Source organism: Akebia trifoliata, chromosome 12, assembly GCF_017979445.1.
Source record: "Akebia trifoliata isolate Shusen 1 chromosome 12, ASM1797944v1, whole genome shotgun sequence".
NCBI lineage: Eukaryota > Viridiplantae > Streptophyta > Magnoliopsida > Ranunculales > Lardizabalaceae > Akebia > Akebia trifoliata.
In genome coordinates this window covers 17,917,974-17,940,280 of record NC_141386.1, presented here as the reverse complement: position 1 = coordinate 17,940,280, position 22,307 = coordinate 17,917,974, and the positions used below count along the sequence as shown (strand labels likewise).

Here is a 22,307-nt window from a genome sequence, read left to right as displayed (position 1 = left end):
TCTACTATTTGGTGTACATTAGCATGATCACGTGGCGCTTCTCAAACTAGTGGTTGATATACAATTAAACACTCTAGGACCCGCATCCCTACTTTCAACTCGTGAATCAATGTTTAGTTGATCAAAGCAAGGCTCAAACAAGTCGATTCTCTCACTCAACTCCTTAACAATCACCATCTTCGATACCAAGATCTTTTCTCTGATACCAGATGATAGGATCCTAGACTCTATTTACAATTTTGATCTAGTTCAAGGGGATATTCCTCCAAACTAAGTTATTGATTTTTATTGATTGAGAATTATATATTACATTCTCCAATATATAAGGTCTTTGACTCCGACAATTGAGGAAAGATAGACTCCTAAAATAATTAAACTTCCTAAATTGATAAATAGAAAAACCTAAAATAATAAAACTCCAATTACAAACTAGACTCCTAAAATAACAAACTACTAAAATAATATATGTTGCATATCCTAAATAATAGGGTTGTCAACAGATACCTATTGGTTCAAATTCAGCTTTATCCGAATTCGAATATAAAATTTTTATGTAATATCTGAATTCAAATCTAAATCCAACTGATTTTTCATAATCAAAATAAAAAAAATCATCATCTTCATTTGTATCAAAATCATAAGAAAAATAAAAATAAAAACTCCTTGTGTGCAATATTATAAATATTATATATATATATATATATATATATATATATATATATATATATATATATATATGTTATTTTGGATTCAGTATGTTAATATTTGAATCCATATCCGATAAGGATTCAAATGGATAAAAATATTTGAATCCAAATTCGATATCCGATATCCGAAATTTTCTAATAATATCTGATTTTTCAAATTCGAATCAGATTCAGATTTTCAACTATCCATTGATACCCCTACTAAATAATAAATAATAAAAATAAAAATAAATAACGTATCCTAACACATACTGCGCTTATTCCGATCAGAATAACTTAATTCGTCAAATCCTAATCATTGCACAAGGTTCTTCTGAGACTTGCTCATATTAGGAATTGCCCCATCTATGTTTGGATATGCGTCTGCAACAATCTACTATATTTCTTCTATGTCAAGTCTTTTTTAGCACACACTTTGATCTTACGTCATTAGATGTTTGTTGCTTGTAACTCGTATAATTACAAATTTGAGACTCTTAAACCTAAATTCCAATTGCTCTGGATAATTGTGAGAAATACATAATAGCTAGGGCAAGGAGGCTACTTACTTATTTAGTTAGGGATGAGGAGTGTTTCTATCATGGTTTTAATACTCTGTCCGAGATCGAGTTGTATCACCCGAGTTAACTCGGTATTTGAGTTGAATGAGACCAACTCACAAAGTCATTTTTTGACCGAGATTTAAGATTCACATTCAATTTTTTGACTTGTCTCACAAGATGTCTCAAACGTATTGGAAAACTCGTCTGAGACAACTCGATATCGGGCCTGGACGAGACGAGAAGCAAAACCGAGTTTAAAAACCATGGTTTTTATCTTGCCTCAATTACTACTCCAACCACGATGTTGGAAGGTTTGAATCGTTCCTTACCCAAAGTTGCTAATTTGGAATCTATAGATTATTTTGACATTATCAATTGTATATGAGATCTTACTTTAAAATTAAAAAGAAGAGAGAGAGAGCATAAAATACAAATATTTTTGTTTTTCTTTATTTTGCAAAAGCAACATAAATCCTTGATAAAATCACACCAACCAAGTATTAACTAACTAAGATATAATTAGTATATAAATATATTACTAGAACAAGCTAAAACTCGAACTAGGGGCCTCTTACTTGCATTACAACAAAAATATTTTAGTATAACCAATGCAAAGGGAAATACATTATATGTGTACTTCGCACTCCATGCATCTTTACCCGAACCTTGGGCTACGAAGGCTCAAGAGCTTCACATCGTCAATAACCGGACCACAAAGGGAAGCAGAGTCATCAGTAGTGTAAAACGTACTGAGGAACATGACACGTGTTCGTGTGGATTTGGCTGTGAATTTGAGTATGGCACGCTTGAAACCGCCTTTGCCTGTAGATTCATAGGGTACCTTGACTGTGTCTTGGCCCGCAAATGCCTCAACTACCATAGATCCTTTACAGGCATTGCTAGCATCACCTACTGCAAATGTTAGTGTGTAGACCTTCCCGGGAGTGGTTCGAGCTACTTGTGCAATGGCACTTTCCTTACCTGCGACGAGTTCCACTGCTCGCTTGCCCTCGGGTACGGTGAAATGGTAAGAATCAATGTACTTTACAGCCTTAAGGGATTCAACCATCCATCCAGGTAACGGAGAGTAAGCGTCTTCAATGATAGGTGGGATTAAAACACCCCTTGATGTGTTTAACACGAATGGACCTTCTTCAAAATTTCCATTTTTCAATAGGTTCTCTGCAAAATTATAGAAAAAAGTAGTATTACAAACATAAATTCAAATAATGGAGCATGGTATCAATATGACATATGTCAATCAGACTCATATTTGGCCCAGCCGAAATCAGTCAAAGCAAGCCGAGTTGAGTAATCCGAATCAATTTCAATGTATATATATTGATAATGAATATAAATGATTTTTTAAGAATTTAAAAGTGATAGATTGATATTATATACTAGAGTTTGTCCAATAATACTCTTAGGATTAAGAGGGTAAAAGAAGAAAGACAATAAAGTTATAAGGGTATTATTGAAAAGGAGATTAAAGGGTAAAAACAATAAAATTGAAGGGTAATATATTTGAAAACAGGGGAGAAGAGGAAAAAAATAAAATTAGAGGGGGTTTCATTGGAAATGTGGTAGAAGAGAAAAGGTAATAAATACTATAATTGGAGGGGTATCAAAGGAGGCTTTGGAAATGGACACCATTGAACTCCCAAATTTCAATGAAGTGTTTTTGCTTCTTGTTTACAATATGCTTTCTTTCATAACTAGAAAAAGTGCTATAGACAAAAAATACTATAAGAGGATCTGCCCCCAAGTTCAATTGGCAAAGAAAGTGTAAAAGGTTGGAATGAGTGAGTTAAACATGTCAAGGCCCTATTAGGTACACCTGCAAAAATTAGCAAATTTTCTGGCTGCAAACTTTTGCAGAATGATTTACCTGGAGGTGTGATTTCTCAAGAGAAACAAGCAATTTGCAAAAAATTATAATGATTTTCGATCGGTAAAGGGTAACCGAGCAATTTTTTTGTGGCATTTTCCATACAAGGAAATCTTTGTTTTATGCCCATTTAAAGTGATGTACTGTCGTACCAATTGGTGTCTAAGGTGGGTAGGGCCTATATATATTTTTCAACCACTATTGGATATAAATGTGTGCCGGGGCGCACACACACACACACATACATACATACATGTTAGTAATGATAGAACTTACTGTTGGTTGCCTTGGGAGGATACAGAACTTTCAAGGCGATCGAGTCAATGAGAGGTCCACAAGCAGGATCCTCCTCCATTCCCGGATTATGGATCACAATCTCTGCCTCAGAATATTTTGCTAGGAAGCCACGTGCATACGAGTCCCACCCATCGCTACTGTAAAGAGTTTGCATAGGAAATACACTGAAGTCGGGGGCCACAGACACATTCAACTTCTCTTCTTGCGCACAAGTTCTAGCCGCGCTAAATGTCAACGAGTAGTACATCCCCTTAGTTACCTTCACTCTCTGCTTTATCGATGCCTCGTTCCCTAACCTAACTGCGAAGGCTCCCTCCGGGACCACTAGTAACATGTCACCCTGCTTTTGACCTGACTTTATGTATTCCACAAAGCCTGATATTTCCCATTCAGGTATAGCATTGTGGCCAATCACTACTGTCCCGTTCATTTGGGACTGTTTCGGCCCATACTCGAAGTTGCCATTGGGCAATAATCCTGTATTTATTGGGAATAGTTGAGAAATTAGAAATAATAACTTTTTATAAATTAACTTGAATATAAGGAAAAAATTGATCATCAATGTACAAATGAACTAGGGTATTTATTCATAATCACAGAGAAAATATTTTCTTTGAAAAATAAATTCTGAAGAAAATAGTTATCCTACAAAAACGTTTGTTGGCTTTTGATTGTACTACCAAGGAAAATCTCAAATCATACAAACCCTAGTACAAGTAAGGGGTTAAATGAGTTCACCCGGCCCCATTTTGAATGGGCTTGAAATGCTTTACTACTTCAATTGTTTGAAGCAAGCAGGTAATGGGCTGAACTGGGCTTGCCGCAATCTAATGTGGTGATCCAGGGTTTGATTAAGATCAAAACATCACGATCCAGCCCATTGACATAACTAAAAGGGTAATTTACGTCTCCAATCATGTACTTCGAATAGCTGGGATACGACTATCAATGGGCTGGGCTTTGACTCATCCCTCAGTTAACTGGATTTGGTAGCTTTATTAGGCCTGAACCCAATTTTGGACCAATGGCCCATCAGGTGGACGGGCCCAATTACTTATATAATTTTTTTTTATATAGCATATTTATGTAAAATCTTAAGAAAATATGTTTGAAATCAAGTCTGGCAAAGTCCATCCCTACCCTAGATGGGGATGAAGCATGGTTTTTAAACTTGTCTGAGAACGAGCCGTATCATCCGAGTTAACTCGGTATCAGAGTTAAATGAGACCAACTCACAAATCATTTTTTAACCAAGATTTATGACTTACGTTCATTTTTTTTTAATTTGACTCATGAGACATCTCAAACGTACCGAAAAACTCGTCCGAGATGACTTGGTATTGGACTTATACGAGAAGAGACGAAATACCCGAGCTTAAAAACCATGGGATGAAGAGAATCATGATCTAGCAATATGGACAGAAATATCCCTGTTTTTCTCGCTAACTTACAAAGCCTTTAACAGATCATATCAACAAAGGTCTGTCGATCAGTCATGAGCCATGATGAAGAGCCATGATGAAGACCATGTGCCTTCAGAAAGGACAATTTTGTCTTTTTACTACGTTTGCCCATAAGAGGACAACGTACCCTGACCTTTCAATGAATTATCAAGAGACTATAAAGTAACCACACTCATATGACTAGATGGGCATTAATGACAATTCACAATTTAAAATGGAATCTGGCTGGCCTTTTTTGTACTAAGAAACTTCAAAGCTCGTTCTAGTGGCCCACATCGGCACCAATCCAGATATTCCACGTGTACAAACAAGATTCTTCTCATGAAATATAAGATCTACATTTGTCAGGAAAACACTATCCAAGAAACATACAGTTCAGATGATTGGGATTTCTAAACATTTTGTATCCCTAGAACTATTTGTACAAATTCCCTAAGAAACCAACACTGATCTCGGGGAAATTCATGTTCGTACTCTTGTCCCACATCCGTCTGTTTAAAAACCTTGCGCAACAACCACGCACGTGAAAATAAATGACATTTAATTGACATGAAGATAAAATGACTAATTTACCCCTCACAAAATTTAAACATCCGACCAATGTAGGTTTAGATACCACCGATCAGAAAACAGTATAGGTTTACTAGCTATACTGAGTTGTGCTGGGGTGACACAAAGGTGATAAAAACTCGTGGTGGCGTGCACATAACCATAGATGCTTTTCCTCGAGATACGAGTAAAAAGTTTCTACGGTTATGTGCACACCACCTCATCATTTTTTATTTTTTATTTTTTTCATCTTTATTCCTCCGTTTGTGTCATTCCAGTATTTTCCTTACTTAAATATAACCTAGAGTCTCTGGGAAACTGAGCGCACATTGACTCAGTCCAGAAGATGACTGACTGAGTCAGTTGAGTTTTGAAATTTGTTTAAATAAATAAACTAATTTTAAATATTTTATATAAAAATAAAATTTCGTGACTGAGAATCAACTAATCCTTATAAATATTAAAACTATATATATATAAACATCGAAATAATTTTAAACCAATAATTCGGACGAGTGAACTCGGGATCTGTTGATGGGAGGGGGAGACGAGTAGGTAAACCGTGTTGCTCCGTAAGTGATCCCTAAATGACTAAAACACCTTCCATTCGAATCAAAAGAATCAAAGCTAGTGACACCACCAGTAAGGGCATTTAGTAATTTAACGAAAACTGGGTTGAGTGTGTATTTTTCAGATCAAGCTCTGCTGAGAACTTAGGGAAGTTCAGTAACAAAAAGAAAATAAGATCTAAACAAAACCCAACAATGAAATAAAAATTACAGAAATACCATCACAAACGAAAGCTCGTACAAGTATGGAAACCGTTAAGAGCTTACCGTCGGTGAGGGATAACGCGACGTGGCAGGTGGCGCACAATAGCACCGACAGAACAGTAACTGCAAGCATTGTGTCTCTGTGTGTGTAACTGTGAGAGAGAAAGAGAGAGAGCGAGGGATGCACTGAAACGAAGGGGTGGGAGTCGGGTTTTAAACATGCCTATCTGAAAAAATACACTCAGATTTGAACTAAATTACACAAATGCCATCAATGTTGTTTCTTGGCAATCGATTCTTGCAAAATACCGCGAGATATATAGTAATAAATCTAAAAGTGAGGAATTTCTCGGGACACGAAATTTGACGAGAGAGCTTATTAATCTAATTTGTTATTGGGTTTTGTTTTTTTTTTTTATTTATTAAATGTAGATTCTAAGATTCACATGGATTTTGAAAATGACGAATTTAACCCTTATTTTGTTGTCCACCGAAAACGGGGATATCTTCTGGTGGAGGTTAAAGACAAAAGGCTGCCCACAGCACATGGTTGTCTAGTCAATCAGCAAGCTACCACGACACCTCACGAAGGCTTATTTGTACGCTGTTCTTAAATGGCATTTTCGTCATTAAATTTTTTTTTTACGTAACTTATCTACCATTTTATCAAAAAAAAACCCTTCCTTACTTTATCAAGTTTGTTATCTCAACAAACCTTACTTTATAACTTAGACTTGCATGACTATATTAGTAAGTATTCAAATCTTATTAAAGGTGTTAAGCCCACATGAACTTTTAATTTTGCAATCCAACATCATCATCTTCTAAATTTCATAAAAAAACTTATCTAAAAAATAAAATTAAAAAAATTATCATATTTTAATTTGATTGATTGTGCTAAAAATGAATGACTATCAAACTTTCAGATTTCAAATTAAATTTTAAAAGTAAAAAATTATTATGTTTTATTTATTTAGAGTTCTTAGAATTTTATTCTTTATAACTCTACATAATCAAATCTGAATGCCACAAATTAATTTGTTTAAAATCCCTTGGAAGGTATGTTAAGTAATAAATTGACTCCATGGTTTGTTGGGTAACAAAATTGATAAAATAAGATTTGTTGAGTAACAAACATCATAAAAAGTACAGATTTTCTTATAATTTCAAGAGAGTTTTTGTAATAAAAAAACAACAGTTCTTAGTTAAATCTGCCATGTAAATCTCTCTTTAACTGAATTAGAAGTCTAGAAAGTAGAAGAAGGATATAAGACTGGGTGAAAAGATGAAACTACCCACGGTTTATTTAAACTTGACTGGGCATGAATTTTATATTGTTTGTCAAGTAGATCTAAATCGTGTGGTCAACAGAGAACAGAAGAGTTAGGTGGGGGCATCGATGAAATAGGATTAAATGAGATTTTGTTGAGATTGCATCGCAAGCTCTCCATGTGAATTTATGTTGAGTGTTCTTTAAAGTATGCTTAGTTAATTTATAATTAAAGTTTGGTGTTAATGTTATTCTTCCTTTTTCGTCAGCAATAATACCATGTTATGTAGCATTGATTATGTGGCAAATGGCATTCATGAAAATGTAATATATTTGATTATAATTTGAGGGGTTTTTGAAATCCAAACACTTAAAAATCATCGTTGTCTCAAGCATTCAACTCATTATCCAACATTTATCTGCAGTCATTCGCCTTTGATTTATATCACTAATTAATTATAGAGTTAAATATGACTCACCAGGTGGCATATGCAAATGACTCCATGAATGACATGGACAAGTTCAAAGATTGTAGATCTATAAGCATCCGGATGCACTTTTTTATGGAGAAGTGCAATCATGTATCTCGAGGTATTTAGATCTATGATACCCAAACTTGTCACATCGTGAAGTCATCTGAGTATGCCATCTAACGAGTCATGTTGTCACGATTCATAATTATATTACAAGGTGATTTGTGCAAATGTACATGTATTGTAAAATTAATTTTTTTAATTTAAAATATTAATTAAAGAAATTTTTAATTTAATTTAATAAAATAAATTTTTTATAATTTAATTGTTTGTTTTTATTTTTTATGAAAAAGATCTGGAGCTTCTTCTTTGGCCATATGTACTCAAAGCACTTACAATTTGAAGCTCAAATTTGACAACAATCTCTTATATAAGTAAGTACTGAATAAAGACTTTCATTCATTCATTCATTTATAGAATGTTTTATTTTTTTTCTTTTATCAATAACTTTCTATGTTAATTATGTGCAATTATAATAATTAGTTTTCCTAATTTTGGGGACTTCTATTTCTTTATTTCTATAGTGTAATCCCTGCTATTTTTGTCTTGCAAATCATTTTCAGATATAAAAGTACCATTAATTATTTTTTAGATGATACATGTATGATAATTAATTTTGTGTTTATGGACTCATTTGGGCCTCATGAACTAACACATTGCCCTAAATGACATCTCAAAATTCAGGTCTAGATTAGGTTTTAAAATAAATTCATAAGGAAACTCTTGTTTCATAAATCTAAGATTTTGAAAATGGACAACCATTGAACTCTCAAATTCAATGGTAAAAATATATCTTTTTTATATTTTTTGAAAGTACATAAAACCTTATGTTCCACATCCAAGTGGCACCTGATCATGTTCTTAAGTGCCACATGGACGTTCGGTTCATATGGATAGGTAGTCCCTCGATCGATACAGCCCACTCTCGTAAATGTATATAAAAAAAAAAAAAGTTTACATGGAGCATAGCACTACGTGAAAACTGAAAAATTCAATAGAAAAAATTGGCGGGCCAAGGCCCATGGATTTTAAAAATTGAATTTTGACAGTTTAGGACCATCAAAATTCTTGATGTTCTCATATTTGACGTCTTAAAGCTATTGAATTTCTCTTATCCTTTATTAATTTGACAATTTCAACTTGTTGAAAAAAAAAAATTTTGACAATGAAAAATTCGACGCCAATTCAACCCCTTGGTCCATCGAATTTTATGAAATTTGATGGCCTAGGACTGTCAAATTTGGCTTTTTTCACATTGTGCAAGACATGTACAACCTAGACTGAGGTCCTCATTTATTGCACGTGGACATTGACATTGGCCCCAAATGACACCTGAATCCTGTTGGGTTAATTGTTTATGCCAATTTTTTTTTTTTAAAAGACAAAGAAACTCTTATAAAAGTCTTTTAAAATGGATAGGTTATATAAATATATATATATATATATATATATATATTTGTTTTAGATATTACTTTTTAAATGTTGTCTATGGGAATGATGTTCAGCTGAAAAAACACACATAAAAATGGGTTTCTCTCATCATTTTTTTATTTATAAGTAAGAAGTGAATGAGGACTTCCATTCATTTTTGTTTTCATAGGATGTTTAATCTTTCTTTTATCATTAACTTTGATTCTATGTTAATTATGTGCAATTATATTAATTAGTTTTCATAATTTTGGGGATTACTGATTCTTTGTTTCTATATAGAAGTGTAAATTTGAGACCGATAGACTATTTTATGCATTCATTAATCATTTCTTGGGGATTATTCTGACCTTTATAATAGATCCCTACTATGTTTGTCTCGCCAATCATATTCAAATATCCTTGTATTTGGGTTTGCCAATTATCCAAGTTTTACTCGGTATCCAGTCCAATCCGAAAAATATAGGATTCATATTTAATATTCAAATGTTTGGTTCTATCATGCCCCTTCCTGGGGCACGATCTGACATGTCATTTCTCGGTAAAATGTAATATAACAACAATGCATGACCCAATTATGGGATAGTTAAAATCTCAACTAAACTAGACTAAATCTTTAGAAAAGTAAACCAAAATGATCAGAGTGTAGCTTTAAAAGATTTATACATACACACATAATGAATCTCCAAAAGTATATATATATATATATACATGGATTAGGATCCGTGTACACACATATCTACAACGTGTTTTGTCTTATGTGGGCTAAAAGTTTCAGATTGAACTAATTTTTGGTGAGGATGATCTCTATGACGAGAATATCATCATCGCCAAAAATCAGCTAATTTTAAAACTTCTAACCCCATATTTATGAGTTGAAGAATCGTGGACCGTCCATTTTTTGTAAATTACTTTAGACGTGGTTAAATTTTTTGGACTGAGCTGATTTTTTGGCGATGATGATCTCCTCATTATAGAGATTATCTTCACCGAAAATCAGCTCAATTTGAAATTTTTAGCCACATAAAACAAAACACATTGTAGATATATAAGTAGATATATGTGTACACGGAACCCGACCCAATATATATATTAAGTATTCAAAATGAAACATTCTTGGATTTAAAAAAAATTATAAAAATAAATCTCTAAAAAGTAATCCTAACCCTTCAAACCTACATATCTAGTAAACTACTAATACTCTACAGTAATCCACATCCTAAGATTTACATTAACTGACACCTTCTCCTGGGCTTCTACTAATATCATATAGACATAATCGACCACAGTCTCATTATCTAGTAGTGACTCAAAACACCTCCTCACAAAATCCCCTAACGCATCTGTCCAAACCGGTATTTTATTCACATTTGGGTTGGATCAGGTATCACAAATCCTGCATTGAGGTGTAGAATGGGTGAGTAACAAGTATGTTATCCAGTAGAATAGAATCACAATATATTTGTTGAATGAACGAGTAATGATGCTAAAATCATCACTTACGGGATCAATATCACTGTAGTTTTCGGATATATATATATATAGACATCATGTTTTGTCTTATATGAGTAAAAATGTTCGAAATCAACTGATTTTTTGTGAGGATGATCTCTATGGTGAGGGGGTCATCCTTGCAAAAAATCAGCCCATTTTGAAATTGTTAGCCCCAATTTAGAAGTTAAAGAATCGTGGACCATTCATTTTAACCTTTAGTTTGTAACCACTTTTCATAGGATTAGAAGCTTTAGAATCAGATGATTTTTTTTGTGAGGATGATCTACTAACCATAGAGATCATCGTAACAAAAAATCAACCCAATCCAAAACTGTTTTGCCATATAGGATAAAATGTTGTCTACGGATCTTGAACATATATATATATATATATGAAAATTGCATAACATTATGGTGTGCTTTGTCAATTAATCCGAGTAACTATATAATACTTACACAACATAGCATAACTGGTTATAAAATTCATCAGTACAATCTATCTTGGCCATCTAACATCATTGTGTTATAAATTGTAATTTTCCTCAAAACCAGATGAAATTCATGTCATATTTTTTCTTCCTACCTTCCATGTTTACAACTTGTAATTCGAAATCAAATTCCCTAGTTCAAATATCTAGGTTTCTAGATTCTAGTATTCCCAGAATATAAACCATATTCCACATCTCATCAACTAAAAATAAACACATCCAACACATTGATTTTATAATGCAGACAAGTACTGGTGTCAAATTTTGATAAGTACGATAGATTTCACAAGTGGCATTTATGCCTTAGTAGAGGATCTCATATTTACCGTTGAGGGACTGCAACATTAGTTCCTGATTATACGGTAAGCCTAACCGCAAGTGATTGGCCTTTTGTCTGGCTTGAGTTGGCCGTTGACTAAGATATTCCATGATCATTGAAAGCGCCCTCGATCCGCGAGGTGCGCGGATCCGCTTTTGACCCTTGAGGTTTGGGAGTCGCCACCTAGTTATTACGGTCTAGGAACCGATCAATGACTCTAAATAGATAAAGAACTAATCTAGAACAGAAAAAACTGAATTCGGGGATCATGTTACGGGGTTGGAAGGTATTAGGCACCAACCCCGCCCGGTCAAAGTCGGTCTCTACTAATTTTCCAAATAAGTTACATTGCTAAAAAAAACTTAGATAATAAAAGAAAGGAGAAATTGTACCTTTCCGATAGCAAAGACCTTATTCCCTCAGATCCAATAAAAATTACTCCTTGTATCGTATTTTTTGCTTCGTTCTGTCTCCGGATTTGGATTTCTGATCTCCGAGGCAAGGTATCTCCTTTTTTGATCTGGATTCTTCAAGTTTGTTATGGATTTTGGGGTGTTTTCGAAGGGCTTTTAAGTGTTTTTTAGGCTAAAATCGAAGGAGGGATGTTAGGTAAGGAGTTGGGACTCCAAAACTAGGATTTATGGGAGGCTAAGGGGACTTTTAGACATACTTCTCTTAGGATTTATGATTTGATACGAAAATAGGGTGTGAGCACCCCTATTTATAGATTTTTTAGGGGTTGATTTAGATAGAGTTAGTGTTTAATTAGAGTTCTTTTAATTAGAGTTGTGTTTTAGTTAGAATTGTTTTAGGTAGAGTTGTGTTTTAATTAGAATTGTTTTAGGTGGAGTTGTGTTTTAATTAGAACTCTATTAGATAGAGTTATTATTTAATTAGAACTCTATTATGATTTTGACTTTTTGTCTTATTTGTTTGACTTTTAATATTTTGACTTTAGTCTTAATTAATTGACTTTTAATATCTTGACTTCAGTCTTGCTTAATTGACTTTAATTTTGACCTTAGTCTCACTTGATTGACTTTAATACCTTGACCTTAGTCTTGCTTGATTGACTTTAAATTTTTGGAGAACTCTCCTCTATTATATCTTTAATTCTTTGGACCCCCAAATGGAGGGGTCCTTAAAGAAATATCTCACGAACCCTCAACAATTTTTCATGAGAGCCCGATTGATCGATTTTTTTAGTTCAAAATTTTAAATTAATTTCATTAATGTTTTACTTTAATTATTTAATGTTTTATTTATTAATTTCGAAATTTTTAATTATGAAAATTGTGAAATTACCGTTTTGCCCCCGGAGAGGACTTTTCACGTTTTAAGTCAGTTTTTAATGTTCTAGGATGTTTTAGAATCGATTTTTCGTAAGGAATTCAATGAAAATATTAGTTTGTATTATTTATGAAATTTTTATGTGAAATAGTTGTGAACTTTATGAGGGGCATTTTCGTAATTTTGTCGAATTTTGTAAAAATTGGCGAAGTGATTTATTTGATTTCGATTTGTTATTTTATGTGTTCGAAAGGGTTTTCCTAATCGTAACGTAGGCTCTAGGGTTGTTTTGATGTTAGGGGTATTTTGATAATTTGGTCAATTTTTAGTGATTTTTATCGTGAAGCTTCTTTTTGGGTCTACAAGATGATGATTTCTACGTTTCTGGGGTCATATTTTCCTAGCGTAGCGTGGTTTCTAAGATTTTGTCAGTTCGAGATACCTCATCCGGATTTCTGAAATATATCTGGTAACAAAATAAAATAATGGAATAAACATCCATCATTGGGAATCGTTGTGATCGGGTTGACGAGTTGATTAATCAGGCGAATGCAAAAATGTGGTGTCTACAGATGCCCCTCTTTGACAGAGGGTTGAAGCAAACTAGATAGCAAATCTATTTTGGTAGATAGTGCGATATCCGAATGCCAAAGCTAGTGACAGTTCATTTTGCAGCCTGATTTAGCAATTCGTGAGGCGTTCGGATCCTTGAGGGTAAAACTCTCCTCGAACTAAAAGGTTGTCAGGTCCTTGAGCTTGAACTCTCACTGACGATGTCAGATCCTCGAATTTTAGAAAATTCTCCCTGACTAATGCAAAAGTGCACGTGTGTGCAAAAGTGTGATGCTTATTGAGTAAAAATGTGTCAGGTCCTAGAGATCTTCTCTCACTGACAATAATGATTCAAAATTGAAATGTGCTTATGAAACGAAAGCAATCATGGCAAGGTTGAATAATGAGGTAATTTGAGTCATAACATTGTAAGAACTTCGTTAAATCCTATTTGAAGTTAGAAAAAGTTTGAGTCTCATATATCGGATTCAAGCCTATTGTAGCCACGCTTCTCGGGTTAAAGAACTTAAACAATCCTGTTAATTTGATATGATTCAAACAAAGTTGGAGTCTCGTTTCTTGGACTCGAACTACGGTTTATACGCACTTCAAAAAAAATTAATTATTCTATGATTCAAAAAATTGGAGTCTCGCTTCTCGGACTTGAACCTAGGTTTGTAGGCACTTCAAAAAACCTACTCATTCTATGATTCAAAAAGTTGGAGTCTCGTTTCTCGGACTCGAACTTAAGTTTGTAGGCACTTCAAAAAGTCTATTCATTCTATGATTCAAAAAGTTGGAGTCTCGTTTCCCGGACTCGAACTTAGGTTTGTAAGCACTTCAAAAAGTCTATTCATTTTATGATTCAAAAAGTTGGAGTCTCGTTTCTCGGACTCGAACTTAGCTTTATAGGCACTTCAAAAAGCCTATTCATTCATGATTCAAAAAGTTGGAGTCTCGTTTCTCAGACTCGAACTTAGCTTTATAGGCACTTCAAAAAGCCTATTCATTCTGTAGACACCCCAATTTGCACGAACCCGTTAAGAAAATCCTAATTTCCTCGAATTGATTCCGGGTTAGATTTAAGCCTCTCAACGGACCCACATTGTTATTTTGCATCATTTTCATGCATACATGCATCATATCATATAGTTTGCATACTCAACCTTGTCCCTAACCCACTCCAAATTCGTATTCATTCTCCATTAACCGATCCATCAACCATACCCTCACCATGGTCCGCTCTCTAACCAACCTAAGCCCAAAACCCAATGCCATTCTAAACCCAATCATCATGGTCCACTCCCTAACCAACCTAAGCCCAAAACCCAATGCCATTCTAAACCCAATCACCATGGTCCACTCCCTAACCAACCTAAGCCCAAAACCCAATGCCATTCTAAACCCCTAACCTAAATCTATTTTCTAGCCCAACCTAAGCCCAAGACAAAATCCAAATCCAAGCCCAACACCAAGCCCACTCCAAGTCCATTCTCTCACCCCTTCATAAGATGACACATGTTGATACCTCATAAGTCCCCAATGCCCAATGCATCACCTAATTGGAGGGTCAACTTCCTTTTTGTGTAAACTCAAGAATGCCATTCTCAAAAGGTTTAGTCAAACCAAAAAGGTTGTTTGGTCTTTGGTAATAATCCATAAAGGTGAGGGAACTTCCCATTATGCCCTCAAAAGGTGGGAATCTTCAAGTACATACATGGAGTTCTCCCATTGGTCCATTTCAAAAATATACTTCTACCCTTGCTTTATGAGTTATTTACAAATGAACCAAAGTCTACTTTTCACCTACCACTTTACCTTTACACATGTCATCCTCCTCCTATTCACCCTCCCAAATGTGCTTTTGTTTTCCCATTGGTCTATTTCAAAACTACACTTCCACCCTTGCTTTATGAGTTATTTACAAATAAACCAAGATCTACTTTTTACCTACCACTCCACCTTTACACATGTCACTCCCCCATTCACCCCACACCCTCCCAAAAACACTTTTGTTCTCTCACCTCTATTTACCAAAAAACCAAGGATCAAAGCATGCTTTTAGGGTTTCTCCACAAATGTCATCTTTACCCTCATACAAATGGAAAATCCAAAAAGAAATAACCTAAATCTCATGTCCATTTTCTTTATTTTTAGGGTTGGACCACTTTATCCCCAAAAGTTCTCCAAAAACTCTATAAATACCTTCATTTTCTATGAACAACTCATGCTCTCAAGCCCCCATCTCTCAACCTAAAACTCTACAAAAATTCCTACTCATTCTCTCATCTCTCTAAACTTCAACTCAACCCCTCAACCATCTCATTCATCTCTCAAGCCTACTCTTCAAGGTTCAAGTTCATTAAGGGACAAGGTGGGGTTAAGATGTAGTTATTTATTTTAAAGCTTGCATCTTCTTATTCTAATCCTCTATTTTATTTTCTCTTTTAGAAATCCTTTAGGATGTAATGCACACCCTCTCCCATCCTCGGTAGATTGGACTAAGGTTCGATCAAAAGGATGGGGGTTGAAGCCCTTTTCACCTTAATCTCATGCATCATAGTGTACACAATGCACACACCCACTTATGCATGGCAATGATGAAGAAATGTGTCACCCTCTTGATGGGGTGAAACACTAAGTTTCTAGCCATGCATACATGCATCATGGTTGTGACTTCAAGGGAACTCCATTATGGAGTCTCTCTAAGAGTTCAAACCAACATTCATTTAATAAATTTAATGTGATTATATGGGTCATTCTCTTCCATAGAATGTCCCTAATGTCACATTGAAATCAAAATCCCTTTTTTAGGGAACATTCCACTTAATGCACACACCACTTTTACCATACATTCTCATGCATTTTAATATTTGTTTTCTTGAGTTTTTTTTTACAAAATAAAATGGCCAAGCAAGGTAACCACCTTTGGTGGAGAGGATGGGGTGCCTAACACCTTCCCCATCCTCTAACCGGACCTCCTTACCTAGATCTTAGGTAGACCGTGCCCTTTCCAACATATGAGAGTCACTACAATGCCATGAAAAAAAATGATTTTCAAAATGATCAATTCGGGTGCCCATTCACACCTATTTCTAAAAAAGAATGGTAAAGACTCCAAACAATGTAGTATTGAGGTTCATGACGAACATTTCATGTCTACACATTCATGATTCAAAAAGTTGGAGTCTCATTTCTTGGACTCGAACTTAGGTTTGTAGGCACTTCAAGAAGCCTATTTATTCTATGATTCAAAAAGTTGGAGTCTCGTTTCTCAGACTCAAACTTACTAAGCCATGTTTCTCGGGCTTAGATTTAAAGGAACTTAAACAATTCTATTAATTCATTCTATGATTCAAAATCGAGCTCAAAGTTTGAAAGATTATGCCTTTATTAGCTTATCATGCATCTGGATTCGTAATTATCATTGGGCTTCGTCGGATTTTTAAGCTTTTGTATGATTTTCTTTTTATCATGTGATTAAGAAACAAAATTTTGAAATTAAATGACCTTAAAAAATGCTCCTAGTTTCAAGGTTGGCTTTAACTGGGACTTGACTACGAGACTGATGGAATAGATTACGCTTGAAAAATATGGACTTTGATGTATGACAGATAGAAAAATTGACATTCTCTTAAATTTAAGACTCTTAAGATTATCATATGTGTAATAAAGAATTGATCATTATTTTTGAGAAATGCTTGAGCTGGACTTAAAAAATCTTGATAAATATTAGAATAAAAGATCTTTCTCTTCAAAGTGGTTGATGATTCTACATCTTCCATTAGCGAACACTTGAACAAGTAAACATACTTTTGAAGATCCTACAATGTTCAAGATGATTTCTGATTGTGGCTTGAATGGTTCTGCATTTTTTAGTTTTTGCACAAGCTTCCTTCTGAATTTTTCTTCTTGATGAGACCTTTCCTCCTGTTTGATGAAGTCCTAATTTTTTCCTAGATCGTATCTTCAGGTTTTCAATCTAGCGGGCCTTGTTTTTCTTTTTCTAATGATGCCTTGATTTTTGCCTAGGTCGCATTTTCAGGTTTTCAACCTAGCAGGCTTTCTTTTTTATGGTTATGCCCTAAATTTTGTCTAAATCGCCTTTTCGGATTTTCGACTTAGCGGGCTTCTCTTTTTTTTTCTTGATGATCTTGTATAACCAACTCGACAACTTCTCAGTTCCCTGCACCTTAACTGAGTCAATTAGCATTCAGGAGGACTTAATAGGTAGGCTTAGGATATGGTTTAGAAAGAAAATATATAAGGCTCAACTTCCCAAAATGCCCCTAATTTGATATTCTCTCTTTGGTTTTTTTTAAATACCCCTAGTTTGGTATTCTTTTCTTTTTATCAATTCTTTTGATTCTTTTTTCTAATGCCCTTAGTTTGGCATTTTTTTTCTTTTGAACCTTTCAATAGGGTATTTTTTTTAGATGACATTTTTCTTAAGAAAATACCCTTATTCTTTACATGACCGGGCCTGAAGTAACTTCTTAGGTTGCCTACGTACCCAAATTTTTTTTTTTTTTTGGATCAGGTCAAAACGTAGTTCATGCTAAGATTCCCTCCCAAGGTTGGTCGGTATGGTTTAGAAAGAAGAGGCTATTGCTTTTATTTTTTTAAAGGCTGCGAGGGGCTAAAGAAGGTTATTTTTTTTTTTGTAAGATAGGAAAATGATTCGACCAAAGGAGGCCTCCTTTGATGAATACTGTTCGACTTGGTCAAAGTTTCAAGAATTTGATATCTGGATTGCTCTGTCGAGTAAGGTCTTCTTTTGAAAATGAATATTCTTCAGTCTTCTTTTGAGTTTTCTGACTATTCAACTCTTCTAAAACTTCGAGAAAATCTTTTATTCTCTTATGAATGAAACTCTCCTCTTTTGAGTGAGAAACATGATAGATCCACTTATAAGTCTTAGCGTCTTTGTCGATGCTTTCAACTATATCATTTTTTACCGATAATCTTTGACTTTGAAATCACTCTTGTCTTGATCTATGTTTTTGTGTAATTTATCCATATATCTTATGAGATCATGTAAGAAATATTGTTGAATTTCTCAAGTAAGTTTACTATTCTCTCATGTTCTCTTGAGGATAATGTATCACCAATTTGTACTTCTTGAGTGTACTCTTTAATTCCAATATTTATTAAGTTCAGTTAGTGAGCTTTAAGTCATTTCTCATGTTAAATCTTATATTCAAATCATTATTGCACACATGATAATCAAAAACTTCTTTATTTATTGGAATTGAAAAGAACATAGACTGACAAACCTTACTAAAACCCAAAAATAAAGATGACTAACTGAATTCAAAGACTGACGCAACTAAAGCTAAAAAAAATTAAGAAGACTTAAAAGACGACATCATTATGAATGGAGGGACACAATTCTAAAGTCTATGCCACTTCGATTATCTTCGATGGATGACTTGAACTTGCCTACTTTTACTATCTCTTCATATTCCGATTCAAGCCTGTTATATGCGAGACAACCCATTGCTTCAATGATTTCTCTGTTCTTCAGTTCTGTCACTGCCTTAGGGTAGTTGAGCTCATTCTGGCATGGAGCGAATGCATTGTTAAGACCAATTGGGTGAATGAAAGAAATTGGGTCAATTGATTCGGGTTTGGATATGGATATTACGTTCAGAGTAGGAGGGGGTTGATTTTGAAAGGTAGGCAAAGGGTTAGTTTTAACATTGGGAGTAGTAGGAGTGGGTATGGTGACTTTTCCTTGTTCAATCAAATCTTGGATAGCATGACGGAGAGTAATACACCTATCAAGAACATGACCAGGCATCTGATGGAATTCACAGAATTGCCCATTATCCATGTTTGGGGGAAGAGGATTAGGCAAATGTTTAGGTTGTAAAGGCGTTAGCAAGCCCCTTTTCATCAATTTTGATAAGCAACACTAAGGGACATTCCAAGATTGGCAAACTGTCTCCTAGGCTTAGTTTGTGAAGGCTGAGTAGCTTGAGGAGATAGTGCGACGGAGGTGTTGGCCACTTGTAAGGAATTGACATTAGGTTTGAAATGTTTGGGTTTTGACTCAGACGAGTTACCAAAAAGTCCCGAAGAATAGACGTCCTCAACTTGATTTCCAGTTTCAAGGAGGGATTGAAAAGTAGGAAGGTACTGAGACATCAAGTACTTGGCATAATCTGGAGTGGGATTCCTGAGGATAATCTTGACTTGTTCCTTCTCTTGAGGTCGGTCCCACAATTGAGCGGCTTTGGCTCTCCATCGAGCAATGAACTCAGTGAAAGTTTCTCCGGGTTTCTGTTTAGTAGTTTCTAGATCTCTTCTTGTAAGTTCAATATCCGTGTTGAATGAATACCGAACAATAAACTCCTTCATCAATTCATGCCATGTTCTTACCCGAGATGAATCCAATGACATTAACCAGCGTAGGGCAGGACCTGTAAGGGTTCTTTGAAAAAGTTGTGCCATCTGTTCTTCACTCAAACCCTGAGATTGCATGATGCCGACATATACTTTTAAGTGAGTCCTAGGGCATCCAATACCGTCAAACTTCTCCATATCTGGCATTGTGAACTTCTTTGACAGACGGACCGTGGGAAACAAGGTCATTGCCCCTAATCCAAGAGTAAGATCGTCAGGGTCTTTAATATTCTTCAAAGCAGTTTCAACCTGAGTTATTCGATGAGCTAGGACAGGGTCGATGTGTAACTGATTATCTTCTTGATTTTCAACGAGGTCAAACACATCCTGAGGTTCTATAGCTTTATCTTTTTCCTTTTTAATTTTCAGGGATTCAATTTGTGTTTGGACAGAAGCAATAATCTGTGCTTGAAAAGATTCTAAAATCTGACGAAGTGCAGCTTCATCCATGGTACTCGTTTCTTCTCGTGGCAAAGACTGACTACTTGGCAATGGTACTCTGGAAAGACGACTATTTTCACGGACCCAAAGTGGTACAGATGGAGGTTTAGAACGTTTAGGACCACTTATCACCTGATTGGAAGTAAACCAAGGTTAACCATTGACTCTTAACCACATGATTAAAGTTTCGATATAGAATAGCCCAAGTCCAATGGAAAATATCGAATCCAAATGCACTATAAGTCTATAATGACCAAGAAAGTGAGAAAGGTTAGACGCGGGTCTACCCCTGATTGGGATTGAACTTTTGATCAGACAAATTTATTTGATCCTAAGATCGAATATTTCTATACAAAGTGGTCTAAATATTTAAAAGTGAAACCAATTAGTCCAAGTGATTTGGTATTGATCAGTTTGATCCATTTGTCAATTGGGCCAACTGGTATAAGTGGTTTAAATTAATCAGTACATTTTACCGATTGGTTGGACCGATATTGCGGGTTCTGTTTGATTATTGTGGATCGGTCCGCCCACTACCTGTTGGTTGGATTGAATAAAGCAACCCGGGAACACCCATAGTCAGTTCGGGTCGTGACCTATAGGAAGGCTTACGTGCAATGCAATTTATCTGGCCACCCTTGCCCAAGCACACCTATATACCTTTCGATACGTGGTGACTTGGTTTGATATACCGTATAGGTGATAATCTAAAATCTCAATTCACTTATTTGAAGTAAAAAACAACCAGTTTGATCTCCAGTTGAGAGGTGACGCACAATGCTGAGCAAGGGCCCACTTAAATACCTCTCGTCTAGAATAGACATAGTCTATCCCCCTCGTACAGTAGGGTACAGCGGGGCAAGATCTTGCTTAGGCACCAATTTTGACCAAGAAGTGCAATTGATATACTTAGATTATCTTTTACATACCTATGGGTACAAGTCAAGAGTTGTAGCTTTCATAAATGATTTGGCATCCCACGAGGGGACCGACCACGTACTAGTACTACGTTGGCAATCGAGACATGTGACTGTGTGGCTCACAATAGGTAAAAGGCTCAGGTCGTTCCAGCCTGGGTGCATCAATACATCTCTCAGAATCACCTGATCAGACGGTATTGATTCCCCAGTTTGATATACCCTAAGGTATGTGACTGGAGTTGTGGTTTTCATGAATGACGTCGCATCTCTGAAGAGATCAGGACACGCACTAGTGCCACGTTGGCTATATAGGATGTGTAAGTGTGCAAAACAGTAAACGTACATGTGGTGTGTGCAAAACAGGGTGGGGTGTGCCCGGGGCCTTTTTCAAACACATGGGCCCATGGGCTAGATTATGTCATCACATATGGATATCAAATGAATATTGATCAAGAAAATAATACAAAACCTATCACATCAAAATTAAGATAAACGCAAACACATCACAAATATATCTGTCAAGATCATGGCAAATCAATTAATAAGAATGGCATATAATAATTGATCAAACAAACATTGCAATAGGCATAATTTTTATAATTTTTAAAGTCCAATTAATGATCACTTTTGGGTGATCCAAAATAAATCGAGATTCCAATAGATGTTACACTGATGATAGAATGACAATGGTTGAGATGAGCTCACTCTCAGGAACATTAATTGTGCCAACATTAGATAAATTCGGATTTTCTGTGAATTAGGAAAATACAATCTGAACTTACATCGATGATATCTAAGGCTCTCGATAACGAAATTGAATGAACTCAGGTTCTAAATTAATCTACTCGATGAGATCTACATTTTATTAATAGGTGCCCAGACTTAGTTCTCACTAGAATATTCTGTAAAAACGTTTTAACATTGCTGTCCCAACCTTCATTCAGAA

At 35.1% G+C, this 22,307-nt stretch overlaps 1 protein-coding gene across 1 annotated transcript; it reads right to left on the bottom strand.

Moving 5' to 3' along the window:
* Nucleotides 1-1,672: 1,672 nt before the first annotated feature.
* On the bottom strand, nt 1,673-6,435 carry LOC147388985 (BIIDXI-like protein At5g11420). The gene is made up of 3 exons (XM_086418195.1): nt 6,283-6,435; nt 3,414-3,911; nt 1,673-2,431 (listed from the first exon to the last, which is right to left on the bottom strand). The coding sequence occupies exons 1-3, from the start codon at nt 6,350-6,352 to the stop codon at nt 1,905-1,907; spliced, it is 1,095 nt and encodes a 364-aa protein (XP_086274321.1). The 5' UTR covers nt 6,353-6,435; the 3' UTR covers nt 1,673-1,904.
* Between the last annotated feature and the right edge of the window lie 15,872 nt (nt 6,436-22,307).